The following is a 19,561-nucleotide window of genomic DNA, read 5'->3' as shown; positions in this document are numbered from 1 at the left end:
ATACAAATAAAATCTCTTTTCCCCAAAGACTGGGCTGGAGTATGTGGCCCTTGGCTAACCAAATGACTCAGATGGGAAGTGGAGCCGGAAAAAGCCTGACACTTACTTGGAGACGCCCAAGGCAGTGACCTCAGCTGGGTGTGCATTGTCCTTTCGATCAAAGGCTGTGTGCATAGTCAGCTTACTTCTGAACACCAGCTGCCGTTCCCATCGGTACCCTGGAGTGGAGAAGTGGAGGACACGACATAACTCAACTGAGGGAAGCCAATACTGGGGAGAAATACTCTAAGACAGTGGCCTTAAACTTGGGGTACCTCAACATACAGCTACAGCAGCTTTTCCAGTTCTCGGCAGCTGCTGCCTTGGTTGAAAGTAAAGCTACGTAGCTTGACATTAACATGGGCCAGGCTGGAGAAACATCTCATTGAAGGAGACAAACTAATGAGAAGGAGAAATTTTCAATGCAAGCAGATGCATCCAATTTCTCCAATTGTGGACCTTGCCTCTACCTCTATTCTGGGCAAAGTTACCTGCAAATGCAGTTTTATTTATTCATTTTTAATTAGCTTCTGTGATTTAATGAGTTGTGAATAAATGCAGTTTTTGGTTTGAGGTATTTTTCTTTAAAAGATGCCCAGCATATTGCAAACACCATTGTAGGATAGAATTTTTAAGTCCACTTTACACTAGAAGAAACTGAGGAGGCCATCTGTGTAAAGAGGCATTCTGTGTTGAGTGGCCCAGGTCACAGGGCACATCCAGAGTGGGGCCCAGGGAGAGCTAGACCCCACTGCCTCAATCCACCAACCCTCACACCACATAGAAGGAGTGAGAAATAGATACCAGACTTCAAGTTACCAGGTTTCAATCTGCTGTAATTCCGCACCTCAATGGGATTGGGGTGGGGGTGGCTAAGGGGGCCCTGCAGATGGGCTCTGGTCTGGCCCTCTGAATAGTTCACAAATATGAAGCCGTCTTTCTCATCTAGACTGAGCTGGTCGGACCAGCGTCTGGAGTCGTCAGAGCCACTGTCAGTACACCAGGCGGCTGTTGCGCGGCAGGAGGCTGCCCTGGGCCTGTGGCTGGTGCTGCTGGGTTGGCTTGGAGTGTCCTTAGGGTCCTGGCTGACGCTCTGCTCATCTGCTTCTGAATCACTGCTGTCCTCGTCTTGGGCTTCCTGCCCTGGGTGAAGCATTGAGAGAATTGGAACATACAGAACCATCAAAGTTACACCCAGCTTTGTTCTGCTAGTATTTTTTTTCTCCCAGTTATAAGCCTCTATAGACATAATATTTTAAGCTAAGTGTAACAAAAAAGAAAGTAAGTGCCAGGATTTTTGGCTAGAGTACAGAGAGCAAAGAAATAAAAAAGTCGAATTTCTGAAAGAGTTTATTAAAAACTTTGGCCAAAATCCTTAGCTTGGAATTCAATCTCTCACAATCTGGCCAGAATCTGCCTTTGCCGCATACTCCCTGCTGTGCTGCAGCTAGATGGTGTCACTCCAGCTCTCTCCCTGCAGACCTGCTCCTCCAAAGGTGAGCTTCTTCACATGCTGCTGGTGCCGCCTAGACCCATCTTTCCAATCTCTGTGTGTTCCGATGTCACCTAGCTTTCAAGGCACCGCTTAAACATTCCTGTCTCTAAATCACTCAATTCCTTCAGCTCAAAGTATTCTCCCCCTTTTCTGGACTCCTTTAACAGTTCTGTGCCTCCTGAGTTCTTGAAATTGTCATTCTAAATGATTACTTTTAGATATTCTTTATATATATATATACGTATATATACACATATAAATACGTATATACATATACGTATTTAAATATACATATATACGTATTTAAATATACATATATACGTATTTAAATATACATATATATATATATATATTTTTTTTTTTGAGACAGAATCTTGCTGTGTCGTCCAGGCTGGAGTGCAGTGGCATGATTTTGGCTCACTGCAACCTTTGCCTCCTGCGTTCAAGCGATTCTCCTGCCTCAGCCTCGGAAGTAGCTAGGACTACAGGCACCTGCCACCACACCAGGCTAATTTTTGTATTTTTAGTAGAGACGGGGTTTCACTATGTTGGCCAGGCTGGTCCTGAACTCCTGACCTCATGATCCACCCGCCTCAGCATCCGAAGGTGCTGGGATTACAGGCGTGAGCCACCACACCCGGCTACTTTTGGATATTCTTTCTACAAGATGGTAGAGAAAAGGGCCATTGCATATAGTGGTTAATGACTCAAAGATTAGTGAATTATCTTATTTTAAATTTTTATTTACGTATTTATTTTTACAGACATGGATCTTGCTCTGTCACCCAGGCTGGAGTGCAGTAGAGCGATCATAGCTCACTGCAGCCTCAACCTCCTGAGCCCAGGGAATCTGCCTGCCTCAGCCTTCTGAGTAGCTGGGACCACACGTGCATGCCACAACATCTGGCTAAAGATTAGTGAATTATTCTATGAAAGCCTTACTTTGGAATTTTGTTCTTCTTCCTCTTTTCACTGTTATTTTGCATTTCTTCACATCAACTCTCTACTCTCTTGCAATAAAGTCTACTGGAGGGAAAATGTATAAGAAACAAGTATACCTGGCCCTCCATTTCTGTGGGTTCCACATCCATGGATTCAATTAATCTCAGATGGAAAATATTTGGGGAAATAAACTGTGTCTGTTATTGAGCATGTGCAGAATTTTTTTCCCTTGTCATTAGTCCCTAAACAATACAATATCGCAACTATTTACACAGCATTTACATTGTATTGCTAGTAATCTGGAGATGATTTAAGGTATACAGGAGGGTGTTAGCAGGTTTTATGCAAATACTGCATACACCATTTTATATCAGGGACTTGAGCATTCTCAGATTTTGGTATCAAAAGGAGGTCTTAGAACCAACTCCTGAGGATACTGAGCCCACTAAAGTTATTTTCTTAGTAGGACAAATACTTTATTTGCCTGCTTCCTACTCAGTAGGGGGCTACTGGACTAATGTGAATGAAGTTTTCACCCCAACGGCTTATGATCATGAGCTCTGAGGTCTGCAAACAAGCAGCTTTGGAAGCGGCTTTAATTTCCAGTGAACCACTAGCTTGTTTCCATTTCACCCCAGCAAGTGCCCACAAATCTCACCACTTCTACATTGTCCAATCCTTCCTGTGGGCTGTTCTCCCTCTCTACCACTTCTGCCAGACTGCCCACAACAAAGACATACAAGTATCTTTCCACCCTGAATTTGACCCCTTCTATCTCACTCATTCATCTCCTCTTCCACTGTTATTTACTTAAAAGCTTTTTAAGGGAAAGGAAAATGACCCACTTCTCATTGGTTCCCTTAATTCAATATCTGACATATAACAGGTAACCCCCAAACACTTATTGAATTAAACTGAATTTTTATGTCCCCAAACACCCAGATGACCTTTTTGGTGGCGCTGTAATTAGAAATTTACATGTACTAATATAACACCAACATTAAAATGTCCTGCCCAAGGGCTCTTTTTTCTTCTCTGGCATGGAAAGTAAAAGCTACTTTCAGCTTATGTAGAGAAATGACTTGTGTCCTTCTGCTAAGTTTCCTTTATTAACTCTCTCACATCATCAAAGTCACACCGAATTCTCAGTGCACAAAAGCCAATCATGGAGAAACAATCTGAAGGTCAAACTTAAAACCTTGTTCCTTTCCAGGAAGTTCCTTGTACCCAGTGTTCTACATCAAACGGGGTGGCTTCTTCAGTGACTGCAATGCAAAGCAGATCTCAGCCTGGCGTTATGGCATTGCTTTCAGTTATTCTGGGTAGAAATCAATTATCTCTATATTTCACTGGAAAATTTTAAATTGCTTCACAAATAATGGACTATAGGTAACCAGGCTTCAGTGTGAATTAATGCCCTAACGTAAGCAAGTCTGACTGTGGACTCTGGTCTGCCTCTGTTAATTGTTTACAAACACGATTGTATCTGTCGTCCACACTGAGCCAGCCCCATAGTGGGCAGAACAAATGTGGGGCTGGGGTGCAGCAGGGCTTGTCTGACTTACACAACAGCACGCCCTCTAGGTCTGTTGTGTGTTTTCAGAAGTGAAAGCCAAAGCCTTTGGTACTCTAGGAAGTAAGTGCTATATTTAGTATGGAATGTGGAAGTTAACCACAAGACACCACCACACTGAATGCTGCCCAGTGAAGTAGGGAAAACCTTGCATGTCTGCTCAAAGGAATCACACAACAGGCAGCAACCATGCTTCTCCAAGCAGTGCCCAACCTTGGGCTCCTCTTTATGTTGTTTGGTATAAGTTTATCCACGGTGACTTAAAAGAAATATGAAAACGATTGAGTCATTTTTAGAAGTATTAAATACCTATTTGTGCTTCTGGACAGTCTTCCTGAATTTCTAGGACTTCAGCAGGCTCAGGAGCTGGTGTTTCAGGAACTTGCAAAAATTCCATTCTCCAAAACTAAATTTAAATAAGCACAAAAATTAAAAAGTTAAGAAACAGATTAAGGAACCAATTTACATTACTCAATGAAGACAGACTGTCAGGGTTAACAGATAACTTAATTTCCATCATGTTATACAGTTATATTTCCCATATCTTGGAAGATGTGGCAGGGGGCTGCCTGCACACAACGGCTGTTTCAAAGTACAGGGAAAAAGATTATAGTCATATCAGTTTAAAAACATGGTTCAGGCCAGGTGCAGGGGCTCATGCCTATAATCCCAGCACTTTGGGAAGCCAAGGTGGGCGGATCATTTGAGGTCAGGAGTTTGAGACCAGCCGGGTTAACATGGTGAAATCCTGCCTCTACTAGAAGTACAAAAATTAGCCGGGCATAGCAGTGCATGCTTCTAATTCCAGCTACTTGGGAGGCTGAGGCAGGAGAATTGCTTGAACCTGGGAGGCAGAGGTTTCAGTAAGCCGAGATTGCACCACTACACTCCAGCCTGGGTGACAGAGCAACTCACTCCGTCTCAAAAACAAAACAAAAACATAGTTCAACTAAGTAAACTTTTTTGTTTCCTACAAAAACCTCCCAGAGTCTTGCATATGCTAATACACATTATAGATCTCCAAGAGGGCACACAGTGAACAGAATCCCCAGGTGCCTGGCTAGGGAGCTATTTTATGAGCAGTGTGAAATACCACTGTCGAGGAAGCGGACTGCAGGGTGTGTGTGTGTTTGTGAGTTTTGTGTGTGCACAGATGTGTATCGTGTGAGGTACAGGGTGTGGTATTGGAGTGGACTGATGGCCTCACTGTCTTTCAACATGTGACTCTGACTGAAGAGGGTGGTAATCAGCTGCTCTCTGCTTTTACAAAGAGCACAATTCAAGAAAAACAAGCACAAAGAAAAATCTCCTGAGACAGAAAAACTCAAGTACCTCAACAGACTACAAAAGTGAATACTCCATTGCCTCTATTTTCTGTAGAGGCCCAGCACATAGCAACCTAAGAAAAGGATAAACTACATCTAGGCTTCTGGTGCAGTCATCTGGGATCCTAGCTGGGGACCTTGGAAGTGTTTTCCAGCACTGTGATTCTCTGTAGGGAAGAGACTTATCCCTGCTCACTATGTTTTCCCTACAAAGCCATTTGACAGGCTGAAAACCCAGTACTTCTGCAGTTCGCATTTTGAGCAATCCCAGTGTGACATAGGAATCATGTTTAAGTGACCTCATTGTGTCAAGCTGTCAAATGGCCAGTAGCACTACCAGATCTACTTAATAGGGAGAAAAGAGGCCAAGACACCGGTGTTCCTCATGTCTGATAATGCAGAGGCCAAGGCCTGTCTGAGCTGGAGCGAGAGTTCACTAAACATTACAACTTGTTCAGGTGTTCTTAACCTGTAATTAGCTACAAGTTTCAGGTAAACTAGGATGACAAATATCCTAATGAGTTTTTCTCTCAGTTCACTTACCCGAACCACTCCATCTGAGTGTCCTGTCACTATGACGTTCTGCGTGTCCCATTCGTTCATCTCCGACATGCAGCAGCAGATGATCTGCTGGCTCCTACCTGTGAACGTGTTGACACTCACGATAGGGTTCCCATTGATGCTCCACACATGGATATATGTGCCAGCGCAGGACACAATGTCCCCCTGAGAAGAGAGAGAAAAACGTCATTCTCTTTGCTCCCTTCCAATTACCTTCTGGTTTCTGAAGCAAATTGAATCCCTGGCCTAGTTCTCAAAAAGCCTTTCAGTCCTAAGACTAGTGGCTAATTTCTTGGGCAACCTGAAATTCAGTACTTGCTGACTTAAAAAAAATACACTGAACAGAGGCTTCTTTAAGAATTCATAGTTGAGTGGATGCAGTGGCCAAAGGGACCACGGATGGAGACCAAGGGCAGGTTCACGTCCCTGGCACACTGCTGAGCAAGGTCTGGCGACACAAGAAAGCTCCCTGTCATCTGAGGAGATGAAGAACTACTCTTCTTCCTCCCATTGTTAACAAAACCTATTACGCCTTTCATCTAGAGGCAGGAATCCACCTCCACTTTTACAAAATGAATCCAACCACTAAAACCACAGGGTAGAAAAGGCATTTTTTAGTCCAGATATAGTTGTGTTTCTTCAATAAATCAAAAGGCACAATCTTGGTAATGCTGTCATATCCTATTTTAAAATCTGTATTCAAAATAGGGGTGGGGGAATGTGGGGGGAGAAAAGGAAACTGGTAAATGGGTCACTTCTTGGCAAACTTAGTAAAAACCAAGACTCCCTGAGCTGATAACTTATGTTTTTATGAGTTCCAAAGATAGAAAAGAACAACCTATTTTCTTAAATTCTACCAGGCTGGGCTCTATCTAACCTGGTGAGAACACAACACACTATAGTTAAAGAAAGGAGGATGCTTTCTGAAGCATCTCCTGTGTGCCAGTCACTGGGGTGGAGACTTCAGATGTTCTAATTAACACAGCAACCTTGTGAGATTATCACTAGCCCTGCTGTAAAGGATGAAAGTGAGGGGCAAAGAACTTAAGTAACTTATTTATCATCAGAGATTTGAAGCCAGCTTTCTATAGCCCCAAAGCTTATATACCATACTGTGCTGCCTCTCTCATTCCTAAGATAGTCTGTTTGTCACAATGCTGGGTATTACCTTTAGAAAAGACCTGGTAAAGTTCAGTACCCTCAGGAGATACATAAGAACCTACATAAGTCTGAAGATGGTCAGCAAAAACAGAGGAGAACTAGAAGCTGCAAAGCAGCATCAACACATAAGAAGGTAAAGTGGAGGAGGCTGGGGTAGGGTGAGGAGGAGGACTGGGCCTGTTCCATCCACAGTCTGTGCTGCACCGTCTGTGCTGGTCTTGCTACTGCTCCTCCTTGCTCCTCCCACCTCCCCCAGCTCTTCTGCTTCCAAAATGGCAAGAGATAAACCAAAACCCAAACCAAAACAATACTTAGCAAAGCATTGCTGTGTCTACTTCTGTATCAGTTACTGAACCATCTCTGACTATGAGTGTCAGCAGTTGAGTTTTATTTAGTGGCTTTAGTCTCTGCAAGAGAAAATTGCTCCATTCTGCACTGGGCAAGACCTTCTTCAGTTACTCTGAGGCCTTAATTAGAGTTTATTAGAGTAAATCCTGTCGTTATGAGGGCAGAGACATAAGAAGAATTAAAGGCAAAGTAGCTTTGGCCTGAAGTATAAACTGAAGTAAAGCAGGCTTGATATTGGTTGGAGAAACACAACAGAAATAGAAATCTTTTCATGAGTTATTAAGATATTACAAAAGCATCTTAAAAAGAAAAGACTACTTTTGTAGTATTTGCAGCAAATATTGCAATCCACTAGTGTGCACTGGCTCAAATAACAACTGGCTATAATAAAATTATCAGTATTTAAGTTTAGAACAACCCCAAAACAAAGTGCTCCAAATAATGGATTAAGCATCTGACTCAACACTGCTGCATAAGAGCAGTTCTACAGCACCCACATTTTTGTAAAGCTCTTTTGGTTCAAATGTTTGCAGGACCAACCTAAGGTGTTGTTCTGAAAACCCCTTTAAACCTTTCAGACAGAAAAAACAAATTTAGAGGCTGAGGCGGGCGGATCATGAGGTCAGGAGATCAAGACCATCTTGGCTAACATGGTGAAACCCCGTCTCTACTAAAAATACAAAAAAATTAGCCGGGTGCGGTGGCGGGCGCCTGTAGTCCCAGCTACTCAGGAGGCTGAGGCAGGAGAATGGCGTGAACCTGGGAGGCGGAGCTTGCAGTGAGCCGAGATAGCGCCACTGCAGTCCAGCCTGGGCGGAAGAGCGAGACCCCGTCTCAAAAACAAAAACAAATTTGACTCTTCTACTCTTGCATGTCCCTCACTCATTCTCAACCTGAGTACATCTGCCATTATTAATAAGACACTCTAAGTGATTGACAACTGTAAGTGAATTCCTTTCTTTTTCCTTTTTTAATAAGTGACTACAAGATAGTTGACTAAAAGGGTTAATACTGAGTAACTTCTGGTAGAAATCAAAGATGCAGCATCCTTCAAGAGGAAAGCTGTCTGTGTAGGTGATGGTGTGAATGTCACTCAATGACATGGCTAGAACTGTTCTGTGTCATGAAGGATGGCCCTGTGGTAGGGGTGAGGGTAAGGTGGCGATGGACATGTATAGCTAAGAAGCGATGAGGCTTGGGTGGGTTCCTGTTGACTCCCAAGACTGATTTGTATATGGGGCATTACCTACATGCAGACACACATCATCTACTTACTAATGCGATAAGCTTGTGAGGCCTTAGTCTCTGTAAACCTGCCCTCAAGCTTCCCGTTTCAAGACCATCTTAGCAATGAATCCCCTCTTGTCTGCTTCAGGTGGGCTTGGTATGTGTAGAGGGATCCTAGATGAGGGCATTTATTTTATTTGACTTCTTTCATTTATTTGTATATGAACTATTTCTGAAAAGAGATAGCATCTTTTGATAACTTTTGGATCTGTTTCGAAAATAGCTATCTAAGAATTTTTCTCTTGTTTGGGGACCCAAATGTCACCCTTTTTACTTTCCATACTCTGACTATATTTTATTAAAATTTTCAACACATTTCTAACATTCTTCTTCTTCTTTTTTTTGAGGCTGAGTCTCACTCTATTGTCCAGGCTGGAGTGCAGTAGAGCGATCTCGGCTCACTGCCATCTCCACCTCCTGGGTTCAAGCGATTCTCCTGCCTCATCCTCCCAAATAGCTGGGATTAAAGGCACCCACCACCAGCCCGGCTAATTTTTTTATTTTTAGTAGAGACGGAGTTTCACCATGTTGGCCAGGCTGGTCTGGAACTCCTGACCTCAAATGATCTACCTGCACTGACCTCCCAAAGTGCTGGGATTATAGGCATGAGCCACCACGCCCGGCCAATTTCTAACATTCTTAACAAATCCTACAAATTTCTTGTTTTTTAAAAAAACATATTCTAGAAAGCTTTGTTTTATTTTAATCAAATTTTGTTCTCTCTACTGTATGCAGCAGTGAATGAATTTTAAGACAAAACTGCTCTCTGGATTACAAACTTTAACATCTATTTGCTTTTCAAACAATACTAAATCAAAGAAAAGGTAGTAACTTTTATAAAATGAGTATCTATCAACTTCAAAAACAATGAGTCATTTTTTAGGAGAAAAATTTATTTTTTTTTAAGAGACAGTGTTTTGCTGTTTCCCAGGCTGGAGTGCAATGGCTATCACAGGCACAGCCCACCACTGATCAGCATGGGAATTTTGATCTGCTCCATTTCCAACCTGAGTTGGTTCACTCCTCCTTAGGCAACTTGGTGGTCTCTGACTTACAGGAGGTCACCGTATCGGTGCTGACCTTAGTGCAGACACCTGATGGGTATAGTGCCTACCTCCCAGAAGTCCTGGGCTCAAGTAATCCTCCTGCCTTAGCCTCCCGAGCAGCTGCAACTCAGACATGTTCCCCTGAGCCCCACCATTTTTAATTGAGTTTGGCCAAGACTACTTGTTTACCTAAACATAAATGAAGTGGGCAATTTACTACTTACTGTTAATTCATTGATACAAAGAGCAGAAACTGGAGCTCGATGCCCTCGAAGCTGGGTTAGAAATGACAGTTTGTTCAAATCCCAAATGATACAGGTTCGATCACGGGATCCACTGACAATTATATGATAGGCTAATGATGCTGTGGCACAGGTCACGGTATCAGTGTGGCCCAGTAAGGCCTATGAATGAGAACAAACAAACAAAATCAGGTTGGTCTCAGTGACAGTGTTCCACAGTGACTCCAGAAGCTCCTGGATGCATCAGGAAGCAGTGGCACGCATGCTGGGTAGTAGGTGACTCGAGCAGTGGTGTCTGGAGAGTCTGGAAGGCAGACCTCCTTTCTCCTCCTGCTGACTGCCCTTGCCTCAGCCCACGGGGGTAGAGAGAAGCCTGGAGCACTCTGGAGGCTCTTCTCTCTGTTTTCACATTACTTCTTTTCTGGAGTTGGGCCAGGATCTTAGAAGGAAGAGGGAATGACAACCACAACCCAGCTTGGGTTTCTTTATACCATTTTTATGTAGAGATGTACTGATTATGGGCACCAAAAATACAGAATTTCAACTCTATATCTATTCTTTTATGCCACAAACTCCTGTTCAGACCATTCTAAGGAATTACAATTGAATGAATTTTTTTTTTTAAATGCATAAACTGTGAGAACCACATGGTTGTAGCACGTGGTCTACAATAGACAAAGGGAGAATGTAGTCCTGAGGCGTCAACATGCTGAAGTCCTGCTGCCAATGGGAGATATCTGAGTATTTGTGCCTGAGAGGAATTCTTTCTTTAAACTAGAATAAGAACTTCCCTCTTTTGCTGGAATATGAAGAGAAAAAGGACCCAGGGAAATGGCAGGATGTGAAAATAAGTAAATATTCTGAAGAAAAAGATTTAGATTACGGTTAGTAGTTCCTAAGTACTCAGAATGGGCCATCTGCCCTGGCAGAAAAATATATCCGCTTAATAATGAGTTGGCTTCATCTGCCGCCTTCCACACTAGGATGTAAGAGGTTGCCTCCTATTGTACATTTGGGGAAAGCCTTGGGTGTAAATCAGTGTAAACTTAGAGGAGAGATTTTTCTATCATGTAGAGTAGGTATTTTTTATAGATTGAAGGTTGAACAATTTTTTAATACTTTTGAGAGAGAAAACTATCTGTGTATACACATGAAATATATATGTGTGTGTGTGCATAATATAAAAAAATGAGTTGGCTTAAAATTTTGGTCATATAGACATCTTTATTGCATGCTTAGCAAACCCCAGGAAACTATTTTAAGTAGGAAGTCCTTTTTCCTGGCACATTACTTTCAAAGTGCATTTTCTAAATGGAAAATATTTTTAAGCAGAATTTAGATCAGCAAAATGTACTATTAACCTTGTAATCTGTTCACTTCAAGACTTTCTCCCTCTTTATATGGCTTGCCTCAGGACCCAGCAACTCTGTGAAGTTTCTGGCCTATACCGATGATTCAGTTTTATACTGAACAGGGGTTCAATTTCTTTTCTATAGGTATTTATGACACCACTGTTTGAGTTTGGCTTTATAACAGCTTTGAAGTCAGACAGAACTTAATTTAAATTATAGCTTTACTGCTACGTGTGACTTTAGACTTGTGTCTTGACCACTCTAACCTGTGTGTTTTTCAGGGGTAAAATGGGGCTAATAACTACCTTGTAGAATTGCGTGGACTAGAGTTTTGTATTTGTAGAATACTCAACACAGTCCCCTGAAATAGAGGTGCTCAATAATTGATAAGTAGTATTGTAACACTATTTTTCAAATTTATATCATTAAAAATACTTAGATATATGCTCCTTATTTAAAAAATACCTTATGGTAAGTTCTCTCACAGATCAAATATTAAGAAATGGCTTAATTATAAAAGGACTCTTGCTTTGAGTAAATATTAATAAGAGTCATGTATGCAACATGCAATCAGAAATACTTGTTAATTAAATCATCAAGGGCTCTACTGAATATATTCATGAGTTTGGCATATCCTTAAGTATATGACAAATGAGAAAAGAGAAAAACAAAGAATAAAGAATTTAGTGGCAGATAAATGGAAATCACCCTGGAAGGAAATTAATATGAGTCAATAGCAAACATAATTCAATTTAGACTTTTGCGTTTATATTACTTAAATACACTGAAATATATGTTACCTAAAGATAACTTTCTTCAGATTTTAACAAAGGGACTGGCTTAGATCATTGTTAGAAACAGCCTATTCTGATTTCCTTTTTTTTTTCAAAAAAGTATTTCTAGCAACAGAACATCACTTTGGTTTTGTCCATTATATCTGAAGTACCTCAGAATTAAGGAAGCTTTTTACTTCCTACAGGGTGTAGGCACAGGAGATGGACTATGTCCCTCTTAGCATTTTCTATGTTCTCTCTTACCTGTTTGAGGGTGACGGTCTTGGCCTTTTCTTTGGAGGTGCCCATCTCCCACACACACACAACCGTGCTTGTTCCACCCGTGATGACCAGCTTGGGGTTGGGGCAGATTGCACAGAGAATCTGGCCCCACTCAGACAAGCATTCATAAACAGTCACGGCCTGTAAAGTAAAATGGATGTGAGACACACATGCCGTTAAGTACTACAAACTTCTGAAACTCAAGGAGCAGAGCTGAGTGAAGGTGCAGGCACCTCACCAGCAAACAGCGGCTCATGCTCTGAGCTAGCTTTAGTTCAGAAGCATATCCACGGAATCTCTACCCTGAACTACCCCTACCGCCTCCAAACTATTGTTGCTGCTGAAAGTCATAACCAAAAAGGACTTTGCTCATACTGGGGGTCTCTGATTTCTCCAGATTGGGAAAGTGATGCTCAAATTGTGTGACCTATGGAAGGTGCAGGGGACAATGTGGCAAAAGGATGCATTTGCTGTAGACAGAATGTGAAAAGAGATCATGACTGCCGCTAAGGAGAACATCAACAAAATGGAATCATGTTACAAAGCAACATAACAGACTATGCAGATTCTTTTCGTCTTGCATTTGGGAGGGGACTGTTGGAGTGCAAACACAGGGCACTAAAGGATCACTACGGATCATCTCTCCAAGAGGTACTTATGGGACCCAAAACAGTTGCTGTTGCTTCTTGTGGGATGGAGCAACAGGTTTTCTGCCAGCTTGTTTGGAGCACTAAAATGAAAAGTGGGCCAAATGGTGACTCATCAAAAGGAGGCTACTCTGGTTGACAGAAATGCTGAGCACCTTGCTGGCTAGGATCTCTCGGAGGAATTCTTTGAGTGAGAAGGAAACTGCTAGCCCCTATTACACAACTTTGAAAGAGAGGCTTGTTCTGCAGGGAACATGACATCTCTATGAGCTCCTTTTTCCTGCTCTCACTCAGTGAAGCTCTCCTTTCCCCAAATAGGAAAGCTCACTTTTCTTTTGGGGTTTGGAGGAACAGCTGACAAGCCCTTGGACTGGGTTCTCCCCAACCCTATTAGTCATATAGGATAGCCAGACCACAAAAGAGCAATATTAAATGAGTAGGCAGGAAATAATGCAAACCTTGTCTGACTCATAGGTTCCCAGTCTGCAACTGAGGTCTGCATAGCCCCAAGCAAAAGTTTTATTCCAGGTTGGTGGGATAAGAACCTTATTCTGTTCCACCGCAAGAATACCTTTATCTGTACATACGATTTGTCCCACAGGTTCTTTGAGTTCTAGAAAAAAGAAATCATGGTATTAGGACAGGAACAGGAAAAACGTCATTATCTCACAGAGCATGATAATTTCAAATATTCATATAAATCAAGCATCCTGACACCTACATTGAGACAAAATGATCTCAGAAACAGAGCCGGGCTTTTGAATCTCCTACAAGACCTGTTGGGTGGAATGTTGAACCTAACAGGTCCTCTGCAGGACTTTCCTCCAGCTTTCCTATTTCTGGGCACTCTCTGGTTTGGTTACTACCATTCAGGTCTGCCTCCCTAGGGTTGTAGAGAGTAATCTGGGATGCTCCCTAGAATGTCATAGGGACACAGATTATCAACAAACCTATGTCTTTAGTACCTCCCAAGTTATAGCCAGCCCTTAGACTTCCTCAAGGAAGGTCATGTCACTCCCTAGAGGAACGGACTCCTTGCTCCACACCAGCACTCTGATGACCACATTACTTATTCCAGAAGAATCACCAGCAGTGACTGACGCTGGCACAGAGCAGAGTCTGTGTAATGAGGCCAAATGGCATAGAATGGCACACAAGTTAACCAGACTTTGTTCCAATTCTTGGATATTTTTAAGCGACAACTTCAAGATTTTGCAGAACTTTTTTTTTTTTTCATTCTAAGGGGAAAAAACCTATTTGAAAAAATATTTTTAGATATCCCATTATACCATTAGATAAAAGACAGATGTCTTTTCATTGGTATACTAAAAATATGTTCTTTTACTAATATATCGGATAGGCAGAATATATTTAAATGAGAATGAAATTATGAAGACAAATTTTTTTTTATCTATAAAGTTGAATTTACAAGATTTTCTTAAAGAGGAGAGAGAAGGCTGTTTGGTTCTTTGATACGAAGTCCAACAAGCCAAAAAAAGAAAACAGAGAAACAAAAGCAAAAAGAGAAAATATAAATACTAGTAGGTATTTAGTAATTTAACACAAAATGTATGGCACTTATTAAACAAAGTATGCTATTGTCAAAAGCAAATCTGTTATTGTTAAACTGGGATTATTAAATAATCCCATTAAATCATAAATCAAAAGTTTATTTCTCATTATTTTACCTTTTACAGGTGCTAGAGAAGGCCTCAAGTTGTCTAGATGATGAAAAAAGATCTTGTCACTTGTAGATCCTGGTAGGACAGAGATGCCTGCATTGTCTCCATTGAGTCGACTTCTCACTCGCTTTGGTGGATGAGGTTTTTTAAATAACTGGTATGAAAGGAGATGACTCACTTTATAATGAAAGATAACACTTACAAGCCCTTTTATATGCCAGGCATTGTGTTCGTATTTCAATTAAGGTTCATGAGAACCATTAAGTACTATATTATCCTCATTTTACACCTGAGGAAAGAGATTCAAAGAGGCTATGAAGGTGGCCAGAGAACTCACACCTGAATAAGCAGGGACAGGACTATGATACTAAAGCATGGGCTATTGTCTTGTTCTATGCTAAGCTGAATTCACAATAACTTTCTCAAAGAAAGTTAATCTACAGTTGATTGACAATTATTTTCCAATGACATTCAAAAGTTAACTCTTAGTAGCCTAATACCATTCTGTGCCATTGAAGGCAGGCAGACATTCTATCTAGTTGGATTATTTCTGGTTTCAATGTGGCCTTTATGTGATTTAGAAACATCATTTTGGTGTCCTAAAAAGGTGCTACTGATTTGCTGAAAGTGTGAATATTATCATCATCTTTGTGCTTTGCTATGTTGTAAAGGGAAAAAAGAAAATAAAAATGTGCTACATCGTCATTCAGTATTTCTACAGGATTAAAAATATTAACGGCTGGGTGAGGTGGCTCATGCCTGTAATCCCAGCACTTTGGGAGACCGAGGCAGGCGGATCATGAGGTCAGGAATTCGAGACCAGCCTGGCCAATATGGCAAAACCCGTCTCTACTAAAAATACAAAAATTAGCTGGGCGTGGTGGTACACGCCTGTAGTTCCAGCTACTTGGGAGGCTGAGGCAGGAGAATGGCTTGAACCCAGGAGGCGGAGGTTGCAGTGAGCCGAGATTGTGCCACTTCACTCCAGCCTGGGGCAACAAAGCGAGACTCCGTCTCGAAAAAAAAAAAAAAAAAAGTACATTTAACATTACTATTTTTCAATTATTGTAAATCTTTCAGACAGGCATAGAGTAGTTTCTGTTGGAAAACTAGTATTTGAGGAGGAGATCTGAAAAACTTTAAATGAAATGAGATTTAAGATGAATACAACACCATCACACTTTGTAAATTAGATATTTGCAGTTTCCAAGAGAAAACAACAGAAAAAATTCTTATGAAGAGGAAGATACACATTCCAGACTCTCAAACCTTTAAATGTTTTATTCCTATTTTATCTACATAAAGGACTGTAAGATCAGGCTTCTATAAAGATACACAGTTTTAAAGCACATTCATGAATGTGCACTTACTGAAGCACTTTTATGTGAGGACCTAAGGACAGAGCACTGCACCAGGCTGCGGGTATATAATGATGTATGGAGATGATGACCATAAAACCTACATTTTTGAGGATGGCTTAACTTGAAAGTACCCTCTATTACTCAATGTATGTCCCAGAAATATGTTGGCATCCAAACGATACTTCCCAGACTTCTGGCCTCTTCTACTTCAAAGTAGCACAAAAATCCTACAACAGTGCAAGTGTCTTGATTTTTATGTTCAGAATATGTATTTCCCCTAGGGTATGAAAGGTGGCTCCAGCCCTTGTAACTCTCAGGAAAAAGAAAAAAGTTAACTAAATAAAGGTATAGCTAATATTCTTCAACTGTGAACAGTTTATCAGCAAGCATTTTGCTTTAAAAGTAAACATGGCCAGGCGCCATAGCTCATGCCTGTAATCCCAGCACTTTGGTAGCTGAGGTGTGAGGACTGTTTGAGTACAGGAGTTCGAGACCAGCCTGGGCAACATAGTCAGACTCTATCTCTATAAAATAAAAATAAATAAAAATAAAAGTAAACATGTTTCTTTTATTAGGGGATCAGATTGCTAGGGGATCAGTCTGCATTGTGAATGGTACAGTTACAGCATGTCCTGCTATCTATCTTGGCTTTTCTATATAAAGAGATGAGCCATTGTTTTGTGTGTTCTCAAGTGTCAACCCTGGAAACCTCAAGTTAACCTACAAAAAGGGAGTCCGTAGAGACATCTAAAGCAGGAACAGAGAAGGTAGCCAGGACCAAAGTATGAGCCACTGGTACTTAGTAAAGGTGGGTGGTCTGACCAGCTCGTCAAAGTGTGCCTTCTCCACACTGTGGAAAAGTGCTGCAGTTACTCCTGGTGCACCCAGCCCTCCTGCCACACCTCGGACAATGGGGATGAGAGAAGGGATGAGGTCTCTTCATGGAGGTTTGCTCATCGCTGAACATGAAACAGGCCTACAGTATCTGGGTGCTGAGAGGCTTAGATCTTGGTCTTCCTCTCCAAGTTCCAGAAGGTGGTGAGAGCAGCTATTGCATGTCCTAGGCATTCCTATGGCACGTGCTCTCACAGCACAGCACTTACTATGCCTATGTTAACAATCTAACCCAATCCATCATATCTGTTCCCTGAACTACTACAATAGCTTTCTTAGTGGTCTTCCGCTCCCCATTTGGGTCCCCAGTGTGTGTGTGTGTGTGTGTGTGTGTGTGTCAGACATACACACACAGAGAGAGAGAGAAAGAGAGAGAAAGAGAGAGAGAGAGAGAGAGAGAGGCACACATACAGTAGTTTATTCTGACTGAGGCCAGAATGAACTTCTAAAGTTTAAATATGACCATGTCATTTCTCTGCCTAAAATCAGCACTGGTTTCCCACTGGCCTCCAGACAAAACCTTGTCTCTGTGTATGTGGCCTGTAAGGCCCCTCCTGTTACGTCTTATGGAGGTTTAAGAAAGCACACCCTGCATTAGTCTGTAAGGGATAATTCTCTTTAAACAAAAATTTTTATTTATCTGGACTGTGAGAGTGAGAAAAAAGCAACAATCTACGAATCTATTGAAATACTAGGTGATATTTATGGCTCTTTATTAAGTTAATCTAAACTTAATTATTTTGTGGTCATCTACAATCTAGAGAAATGTTACAAAATGAAACAGAGTATATCAATGATAAGAAAAGAACATCCATACCTGTTTAGGGATCTGACCGAAGTTGTTAATGAACCCAATTGTGGCTGTCTCCTTTAGTGGGTCATTGATGTTGTAGATATCCACTTGACCCTCATAAAAAAGATGATGGAAGACATTTACAGCTTCTACTGCAGCAGGGCCTTGCTGTTTATAACCGAAGATTAAGTCAATCCACTCATGTAGATGGGCACTCACGTAATCACACTCCAAAGCCTGGAATTTCAAACACAGGTTTAGTCACTGGCTGACTTCTATTACTTGCTCAGAGACTAGAAAAACCTTGGTTAAGTGATTAATAGGAACTAAAATAACTAAAAATCATAAAAACAACATAGTAGTCCCCTCTTATTTGTGGTTTCACTTTCTGAGGTTTCAGTTACCTGCAGTAAACCATGGTTTGAAAATATTATTATATTTATGAGAGTGAGAGACAGAGATCACATTCACATAGCTCTTAGTAGGTTGTTATGATTGTTCTATTTTATTATTATTCTTAATCTCTTACTATGCCTAATATATAAATTAACCTTTATCAGAGCTATATATGTATAGGAAAATACATAGTTATATAGAGTTTGGTACTATTCCTGGTTTCAAGCATCCACTGGCATTCTTGGGATGTGTCCCCTGTAGATAAAGGGGCCTGGCTGTATTAGTAACAAACAGGTGATACTCTGCTAGAGGCCCTGTCTTTGTATTATGTTCAATGACCAAATGAAATTCAACTTCAGTTGTAAAGTGTACTTCCATTACCTCACGATGGACTCTGATGAATTCTCGTGGGTCCCCTTTTGCCCAGGGTGGAAGGATAACATCTCCAAGCTTGGTGCCATTTTGTTTACAGCCTATGCAATTGGATACATTAAAATAAAAAAAAGAAAGAATGGGATAAATGGTAACTTTATATTAATCTGACAGAGAAATGGTAGGTTAGATTCATTACCAGAATGCTAAAATTGTACACCAGAAAGGACTTCAGAGATTATCAACTCTAACATCCCTCAAGACTGCTCCTCAGATCACTCCAGCAGAAAGAGTTACTAAGTCAGCAAAACTGAGGCCCTCACTGCCAATGTCTTCAGGAAATGCTGAGTTATACAAAGTGAAACATGCTTCTTTCTGCAGTCTTGAGGGCAGGACTCCTCAGAGGTTTAATATGCTAACATGCACTGCCCTTCTCTAAGAGGGATATCAAACACAAAATGTCTGAAATTTAATTGACTGCAGGACTCCTTTTCAGCAAAACATTTTGCAGGGTTACTGTCTTGAATCTCCTGGACACAGTCTCCTGTAGATATCTGTAATACAAGAGGTTTCTCATATCACTGACTCTTAGGTTCTCAAAAGAGCTCTGTAGAACTGGCATGTATTTTGCAGTAAGCATTCTCATTTAAAAAGCAAAATCTGAAATGACATAACTTTTTGCTGTTATGGCATCATTTAACAGAAAAAATATTTGGAAAAAGTATAGGGCTACCTGTCAAAAACAAAAAATAACATGTTGTGATAAAGCACATAAATAATATTTATTCCATATAAACTTATTTTAAGTGATAGCCAAGATAATTTCTAAAATATAAAAGAAACCATTCACTATGAAATCTATCCACATCAAAATATATTAAATTTGGCTGCATCTAAGCGAAAAGGGTGTTTTTCTTCTTTTTTTGAAATATACCAAAAAAGTCACTTTAGCTTACAGAGTTTTTATCGATACAAATCAGATTATCATTG

General features: G+C 40.9%; 1 protein-coding gene across 11 annotated transcripts in view; it reads right to left on the bottom strand.

The window, feature by feature from the left end:
* Nucleotides 1–19,561, bottom strand: part of WDFY3 (WD repeat and FYVE domain containing 3) — a 303,634-nt gene that overhangs the window by 8,452 nt on the left and 275,621 nt on the right. For all 11 annotated transcript variants that reach the window (XM_055297102.2, XM_055297104.2, XM_063611171.1 and 8 more), the window contains 10 exons: nucleotides 18,581–18,672; nucleotides 17,828–18,040; nucleotides 14,762–14,909; nucleotides 13,532–13,686; nucleotides 12,409–12,567; nucleotides 10,002–10,181; nucleotides 5,918–6,100; nucleotides 4,359–4,455; nucleotides 859–1,182; nucleotides 107–218 (listed from right to left, as the gene is read on the bottom strand). In XM_055297102.2, coding sequence (XP_055153077.2) covers nucleotides 107–218; nucleotides 859–1,182; nucleotides 4,359–4,455; nucleotides 5,918–6,100; nucleotides 10,002–10,181; nucleotides 12,409–12,567; nucleotides 13,532–13,686; nucleotides 14,762–14,909; nucleotides 17,828–18,040; nucleotides 18,581–18,672 — 1,663 coding nt within the window. The remainder of the gene's footprint in view (nucleotides 1–106; nucleotides 219–858; nucleotides 1,183–4,358; nucleotides 4,456–5,917; nucleotides 6,101–10,001; nucleotides 10,182–12,408; nucleotides 12,568–13,531; nucleotides 13,687–14,761; nucleotides 14,910–17,827; nucleotides 18,041–18,580; nucleotides 18,673–19,561) is intronic.

Source organism: Symphalangus syndactylus, chromosome 10 (assembly GCF_028878055.3).
Source record: "Symphalangus syndactylus isolate Jambi chromosome 10, NHGRI_mSymSyn1-v2.1_pri, whole genome shotgun sequence".
NCBI lineage: Eukaryota > Metazoa > Chordata > Mammalia > Primates > Hylobatidae > Symphalangus > Symphalangus syndactylus.
Note: the sequence above shows the minus strand (reverse complement) of the source record. Positions and strands in the feature narration are given on the sequence as shown.